Consider the following 8,390-nt stretch of genomic DNA (forward strand, 5'->3'; position numbering starts at 1 on the left):
GTGTATGTTGAACTATTCTTGCATCACTGGGATGAAACCCACTTGATCATGGTGAATTATCTTTTTCATGTGCTACTGGTTTACTGATATCTTGTTGAGGATTTTTGCATTAACATTCACAAGTGCTATTGAGCTGCCATTTTCTTTTTGTGTGTGTCTTTTCCTGACTTGAGTATCAAGGTGATACTGGCTTCATAGAATGAATTAAGGAAGATTCCTTTCTTGATGTTATGCAATAATTTCTGTAGGATAGGGATCTGGTAAAATTAGGCTGGTAAAATTAGGTTGTGAATCCATTTGATCTGGGACTTTTTTTTTTTTTAGTTCAGAGATTTTTTTATTATTGTCCCAGTCTTGTTGCTAGTATTGGTCTGTTCAAAATTTCTATTTCTTCCTGATTCAGGCTTGGGAGATGATGTGTTTCTAAGAATTCATCCATTTCTTGTAGGCTTTCCTATTTGTGTGCATAGAGATATGGGGGAAGTTGCAGTGAAGCTCATCCCTGAGTAGAGTGGGAGCTCTGGACCTGAGAGCTCAGAGTGGCATTAGCTGGTGCAACCTGAGAATAGAGGCCACATCTGCTCTCCAACGCAACTTCACTACATAGTCCCCGCCCCCCACCCCCAGTTTCTTGATCAGGATGGAGGCCCGCAGTGGTCCCATCACAGCTCGAGTTGCATGTCCACTTCAGGAGCATGAGGCCCTAAGGTTCTATCTTTTTCCCCTTCTGTATGTAGAGGTCTCTCTTCAGCACCTTCTTCTTGTGACATGTGGAACTCCCCATCCCCGTCTCCTTCACTCCGAGTATCTCCCATCAAATCTCTGATGATCTTCAATGCTTTCTTCAAAGGGGTTTATCCATAGGTGAGCGTCTACTTGCAACTTTTGATCCTTTTCTGGACAGTAGTGCATGTGGGCTGCTTTTAGTCAACTTTTTTTTTTTTTTTAGCTCATTTGTCACATATTAGTCTGAATGGGGTAGGTTGTGGTTTGCTAAAGACAAACTCAAACTCAAAATCTCAGCATCTTAATGCAATAAAACCTTTTTTCTGTTCAAATTATATTTCCATTTTTAGTTGATCTAGGATTTAACTCCATACAATCACTCAGGACCTCAGGCCAATAGGTCTACTATTTTATGTAGAACATAAACAACTGGAACATAAAATTCTCTTGATAACTACAGCATGGGGAAAAAAGAGCCTGGAAAATTAAATATGAGACATCCACAGTTTCAGCCATGTATAATATTCAGCTACAATATAGTGGCCAAACTAGTCACGATGCTTACTCAGTTTCAAGGAAGCCAGTAAGCACATATTATAGTTGATCAGAAGGGGAGGAAGTAAGGTGTAGGTGGAAAATATCTACCACATGGAAAAAACTACCTATTGTGGGGGGGGGGGGAAGAACCCAGCTTGTCTTTGTGTATAAGCAATGCTAGTAGCCATAACAACCTTTAAACTCCAGTGATTAACATATAAAACATTTATTATGCTTTTTTTTTTTTTTTTTTTTGTAGAGACAGAGTCTCACTTTATGGCCCTCGGTAGAGTGCCATGGCATCACACAGCTCACAGCAACCTCCAACTCCTGGGCTTACGCGATTCTCTTGCCTCAGCCTCCCGAGTAGCTGGGACTACAGGCGCCCACCACAACACCCGGCTATTTTTTGGTTGCAGTTCAGCCGGGGCCGGGTTTGAACCTGCCACCCTCAGTATATGGGGCTGGCGCCTTACCGACTGAGCCACAGGCGCCGCCCTATTATGCTTCTTAAATCTGCTCATTTGATAGCATAATACAATTGGCAGGCGCTCTCTGGTCTAAATCGCCAGACTGGAATTTGAAGGCCTGACAGTTTGAGACATAGTAAACACTGAAAAATGACAACAATAAAGAAGTGGCAGTGTTTTACTTTTAGGTCTGGCAAGAGAGATGGATTACATGGTCAGTGCAACTGCTTTGTCCTACAGGTTTGACCCTTAGAGAGTTAGGGGAGCACTTCAGGCGGCGGCGCCCAGCCATTCATCTCTCTGTGCTATCAAGTTCTGAGAACTTGCTTTAATGAGGGTATAAAATATCACACTGATACGTAAGTAGTTTTGTTTTTTGTTTTTTTTTTTGGACAAATACCTTAGTCATCCTGGCTTATCTAAGTGCTAGCAAGACCTGTCATAAAAAGAATAGAGGAGTTTTGTAGGAAAAATTTACCTCCTCAGCTTTCCTTCTTCCCCTTCCTTTGTCTCTCTCGACTTACACGTGCTCTTAAACCTTTCTGACAGTTCCGTACATTTCGTACTTAGTGTAGCAGAAGGCATTTGATTAATATGCTTCAACAGCTTGATGCTTTAGACTATTTGTTCTCCCTTTTTCTTAAATAAACAAACAAAAGAAAAGTAGCCTAGTGTTGTAACTTAAAAATTTGTAAAAATAGTTAAGATTTCAAAACAAACCAAAGTCCATGAAAACCTCAATCAGGTTTTATTTGAAATCATGTAGAACCATCTAAATATTCCACAGAACTTCAAAAACTATGTATGCATCTATTTTGAAGCTGCATTATTCTCAAAGGTAGAGAGAATCCTGACTGAAGAGAGTCCTGGACTCAAGGGAGGAATTCTGGGTTCTTGTTCTGGCTCAGCCATCGATCATCTTTCTGACCTTGAGTGAGAATTGTCTACTAGATCATTCTCAGGCCTTTCAGCTGTAACGGTCTGTGAGTTGTTGACTACACTGGCTGTTGCAACCTCTACAGTGTCCTTATGGCTTTTATATTTTCACTGTGTAACCAGAGCCATGTGTCTGAAATAGTTGACCAGTAATCTGGATTTGTACTTTTTATTGTCTCTCCAGTTGGCTGAATTTAATTGCTGTGCTAATATTCAACGTTGCAGTGAAGTCACAAACATAGAAAACCAAGGGCCATAAGCTGATTTTGGTAAATACAACTTTCTTAAAGCTGTGTATTTACTCTCTAAGTTATTTGCAAGAAAGAAAGCAGAATAAACGAATAGGAACAAGCCATGGGAGCTCCACTTTATAGCCTGTTTATACAAATAACCTGTGTCTGGGCAGAAGAAAAGATACCCAGAAACAGTAATCCTCTAAAAGGGCATTGTAACTATGGTAATAACAAGCAAAGGCAATGACAAAATAGAATAAAAATCCATCATCAATTGTGGGAAGTAAAGCACCTGGCCAGTTCGACCATTTGGCATCATGTAACCTGTCATCTCAATACGTTGGGTGACCTGTGAGACAGATATACTTTAATGGCAAAGACCGTTCATTCTGTTCTTCCAGCACATTCTGCACCATCAAACGACCGTGGACTGAAAGTGCAGTGTTCATCTTCTCTGGACCCATTTACAAATGGGTAAAACTATTGGAGTTACATTAATTGTTCTTAAAAGTTACTTTTAGCACTAATCATCCAATACATTTCCCATTCTGTGATACTTATGCCTGGAGTCTTGGGAGCAGGCAGCTTCTCATCTCTTCCACTCATTGCAGGGTCTCCACACAGAGCCAACGAGCTGTGCCCAGCATGTTTAGCAGCACACCACCAGGCTTATCATCCTCTGTCTTGGTTTCCCCTCCCTGACTTCTCATGCAGTTCTGGCATGTTTTTGGCTGAATAGTTTGCAGTGGCGGATTCCCAGCCAGACTTCTCATTCCTCGATTGTGTTCCCAGTTGCGTCTCGTGTAAAGTGTTTAGAATTCATCATGAACAAGTTGGTGGTTTTGTCTGCCACCTGGGAGCTCTAATTCTAAATGACATATTTGTATTGTGAGCACCACAGACTATTACATACATTAAAACATGGTTTTGAGGGCGTAACTTATTTACCAGAGTGCTTGATTGAATCTTCTCCACATTGCTTGAGAGAAGTTTCCTACACCTCCTTTACCCTGTGTGTTCAAAAAAGTGAACGATTGTGTTGATGATGAGTCAGCATATAAACAGGTCCCATGTGTCCCTGGGTCATCCCTCTCAGGCCCATCTTGTGAAATCTTTAGCTGCATTAATTTCCAGAGAAACAACTGATAAATGCATTTTTGTAAGGCAAGATCAGATTCTAACATCACGCAAAGCCTTTGCACGATGACTGGTTGTTCAGGTACATACTTTGAGTACAGATGACTGAGCATAGAAATTGTGTGAAATCAGATTAATACATCCTAAAGTATCCCTGATAGAAAGTTCTCAGGGGAAAGACCATCATTTTCTGTGTTTTTGTAACATTCACTGCTTTTTATTTCATCTCTTACTGTTTGCACGCCTCCCATAACACAACTGTAAAGTTATTATTCATTTTTAAATTTGACTCTATATTCTCTGAACATCATGTCATCTCTTGAGTGTGGAAAGGGTGTATTTTCTTAAGGTTATACTGGATAATACCTTCTTGCTACTAGGTAGAGCAGAAAATTATAAGAACGAGAAAATAGATTCGCAGAAGGGGCTTAATCAGTTGTGTCTCTCATGTGGGTGAGGAGGATAGGATCACTCTGTGAGATTAGATGCCAATATACTGCTCAGCCAAGCTTAGAATGACATGGATAGCATCCAGGACTATCCACGAGAAGATGCAACTGAATTTCACTTTGTTGCTCTTGTATTATGAAAATGATGAACATTATGTTAGTTTTAATTTAAATGTCAACACTCCCACTTTAAATGACCTAGTGAACATAAATATATATGACCATGATATATGACAAAGATCTCGACTCAGGACTGTCGTTAACATCCTCCACATGATCTTGACCTTCTGGACCCAAAACATCAGTCAAATACAGAAAAAATCCTAAGCCAGTATGTTTGCTTGTCAGGTTCAGGGAGGAGAGAATAATGGTGATGGGTTTTACCTGAGTCGGGTAATTCCCTAGCCTCTTAGGAAGCTGTGTTGCGCCTGAGTCCATATTTTCATCCATTCTACTAAATATTTCATACTCCCTACGCTCTAGCCTAGATGTGGAGGTGAACAAAGCATGTTACTTTAGGGCACAGTCCATTCCTAAATGCTGTAGTCTTGATTTACTCTGAAATGCCTGAGTGCATTCATTCATTTGAAAAAACTTATCCTGCTCTAATTACATACCAGGTAACATTAGTGCTATACTAGTGACGTAAATAAATATTTTGATCCTTATAGAGTATATAGTCTGGTGGGGGAAAAGCAGAGAATAAACAATAAATGATAAAATTAAATTCTAGAAGAGGATGTTTTAAAAAATGTAAAGGTGCGTGGTAAAGAGACATCAGAGAGGAGACACAGACACGGGTTGCAATTTTAAGTGGAGTTCTCAGGGTAAGCCACAGTGAGAAGGGGACGTTTGGGCAAAGAGCTGGAAGTGAGAGTCCACCCAGGCTCATAGCTGGGAGAACATTCACGGGAGGAAATAGCCAGATGAGCTGCCCTCAGCCAGGAGAATGTTTGCCAGGTTTGGGGAACAGCAAGTGTGGCCCAGTGTTGATGGAGTGAATGTGTGAATGTCCCCTAAGCCCAACTCAATCTCTGCGGATGGCAGGATTGGGTTCAAACAGCCTACAGCACAGCAAAAAAGAAACCCTAAGTACTGAGCACTTAGTATATGCCCGAAACCATCCGTGTTTCCTTATTTTATCTTCATATTAAGTACTGCTATTTTAATCACTATTTAGATCTCTGCAGAAAGCCATTTTGTTCTTCGGTGGTTTTTGCAAGGGGATCTGAAGTCAATTTGCACTGAACTATCACCTGGAATTGCTGCAGTTCCATTTTCAACTTCAGGATATTTTCCTTGGCCAAGAACGCACTAAGTTGTCTCCAAGTTCGATACATTCAGCAAACAATGGCAAGGGCGGGCCACCAGAAACGAACACCTGATTTTCATGGTAAATATGGTAATGCTGTATTAGCTAGTGGAGCCACTTTCTGTATTGCTGTATGCACATATGCAGTGACACAAATTGGAATAGAATGGAACCTGTCCCCTGTTGGCAGAGTCACCCCAAAGGAAAGGAGAGATCAGCAATCATCCCAGCTGGTGTAATACTGAATTGTTTCAGAACCAACTCATAATTGATGCCAAGTAAAAGCACTGTGTACCCATTAAAATATGGCATTATTGAAATAAAGTACATTTGAAACCCTAAAAAAAAAAATCACTATTTACAAATTGGGAAGCTGACACACACCTAGGTTGTGTGATTAGACTCAGGTCACAAAGCTGTGAAGTAGTGGAATTGAGCTTTGCTGCCCCCAAAGCCAGAGCTCTTTTGGCTACAGCATCCAAACTCACTAGTAGTAACTGCTGTGGAGTTCAATTTCTACACAAAGCAGACAAAAAATATCTAAGGATCCCCAAAGCTTAGCTTCAGGGCAGGCAGCAGAGTCATGTGGCTCCCAGGGCCAGCTGCGACTGGGATTCCCTCCTATTCTCCCCCGCCCATGTGCCAGCACACCATTTCCCGTTTACAGAAAGTGGCTGAAGGTGACCCAGGGACAGATCACAGACAGCAGTTACAGACAACCCTCTTAAACAAGCCGCCAAAGACAGCCACCTGACCAGCTTCTGTGTCCTAATTAGTGTCCCCTCTAGGGCACATTCCTGAGCAGGCATCTGAGGGCACCTGCTTCCTCCTCTCAGCAAAGAACTGCTGGGGGTGTTCTGGGAGCTCTCAGCTGGGGCACCCAAATAACAGCGGCTGCCAGCAGCAACAAAGCTTGGACTCTGCCCATAATAATATCATGTTTCAAGCCCACATGCAACTCTCAGCATGAACTGGGGATGGTTAAGCTGTGAAATTTCATTTGTCACCACTCTAAAATTTGAAATCCTTCCTTCCCTGAAGACATATATTATCTGCTTTCTGATAAACTCTTTTGCTGCCTATGCTTGGACCTATGTCTTTTTATACTGCATAATAATAAAAAAATCAAGTTTACTGTTTGGTGCACACACACTATCTACTCACACATGCTCTGCATTGCTGCAAATAAAACACGTCTGTATAGACGTAATGCAACAAGGTCATAGTTGAGTCCACTGCTGGGATGGTTGAGGTTGGAAGAGGAAAGCTCCAGTAGGTTGGTTAAACCGGTGGGAAAGAATACAGAAAATTAAAATCAGCTCTTTTGGAGGATGTGGTGTAGACAGCCTTGCATGCTGGGACAGGTGAATTCCTAGCATCGGTTTGTGTGGGAAGGAGATGAAAAAAACCTGTAACACGGAACATAACAGGCTCTCCTTATGGTCAGTTTTAGCCCTGAAGTCAGTGTCACGAATGAAACACAGTCCGTCTTATATTAGACCTTCAAAAGGAACAGACTCAACTTCCGCATGGTACTGTGTGATGGGCTAGAGGCACCTCCTCCTGCCTGCACAGCCTGACTGGGGAGAAAGCATTACAAATACACAGTTGAATGTATCTTGCATGATGTGAAAATAAGAAAATAAAACTAAGAAACATGACAGTAAGTAAATCTCTGATAACGAAAGAAAGAAGAGAAAGGAATAAGAAGGCAGAGAAAGAAGAGTGACTAAACTGGGATAATGAGGATGAAGAGGAAGGAAGCCCCTGGGGTTGCCCGGGAGTTGATGCCAACATGGCACTGGAACACAGAGATGGGACCCTGAGTCTGTAACCAAGAGCAGAGACTTACACCCCTACACTGCTGGTGGGACTGCAAACTAATACAACCTTTACAGAAAGAAGCATGGAGAATCCTCCAAGAACTAAAAGTTGACCTTCCATTTGATCCTGCAATCCCGTTACTAGGTATCTACCCAGAAGAACAAAAAGCATTTTACTCCAAAGACAATTGCACCAGAATGTTTCCTGTAGCCCAATTCATACTTGCCAACGCTCGGAAGCAACCCAAATGCCCATCAATCCCTGAACGGATAAACAAAGTGTGGCCTGTGTATACCAGGGAGGACTATTCAGCCATGAGAAATGATGCAGACTTGACATCTTTTATGTTTACCTGGATGGATTTGATACACATTCTTCTTAGTAAAGTTAGGGGGGGTGTGGTGCCACAGTGTGTGACACACCTCTTGCAGGACCCTATTAACAGAGGGACTTCACCCAGCAAAGCAAACACTATAACCTGGGCCATTGTACACTCGATGATTCCCCAACAATAATAATAATAATAAAAGAATGTAAAAAAATGTATGCAATGTACTCAGTACTCATATGAAACCAATATGTAAACGATTACATGCTCATACGAATGATAAAACACAAACATAGTCTATCAAGGGGGGGATTAGGAGGTGGGGAGGGTGACTGGAGGGAGGAGGCGTTTGGCGGGATCTCACCTAATCTGCACAATGTGAGGGTGTTCAGCACACCCACTAGATGAGAGACTCTTCCACAACTTGAACTTTACCTT

The 8,390-nt window shown here is 41.8% G+C and overlaps 1 protein-coding gene across 1 annotated transcript in view; it reads left to right on the plus strand.

The window, feature by feature from the left end:
• The window catches only part of LOC128586469 (cytochrome c oxidase subunit 7B, mitochondrial-like), a 32,101-nt gene extending 26,062 nt beyond the window's left edge, over nt 1–6,039 (plus strand). The window contains exons 2-3 of the mRNA XM_053592270.1: nt 3,304–3,376; nt 5,760–6,039. Of these exons, the coding sequence (XP_053448245.1) occupies nt 3,304–3,376; nt 5,760–6,039 (353 nt within the window). The remainder of the gene's footprint in view (nt 1–3,303; nt 3,377–5,759) is intronic.
• Nucleotides 6,040–8,390: the final 2,351 nt, after the last annotated feature.

This window comes from Nycticebus coucang, chromosome 5 (assembly GCF_027406575.1).
Source record: "Nycticebus coucang isolate mNycCou1 chromosome 5, mNycCou1.pri, whole genome shotgun sequence".
Lineage (NCBI taxonomy): Eukaryota > Metazoa > Chordata > Mammalia > Primates > Lorisidae > Nycticebus > Nycticebus coucang.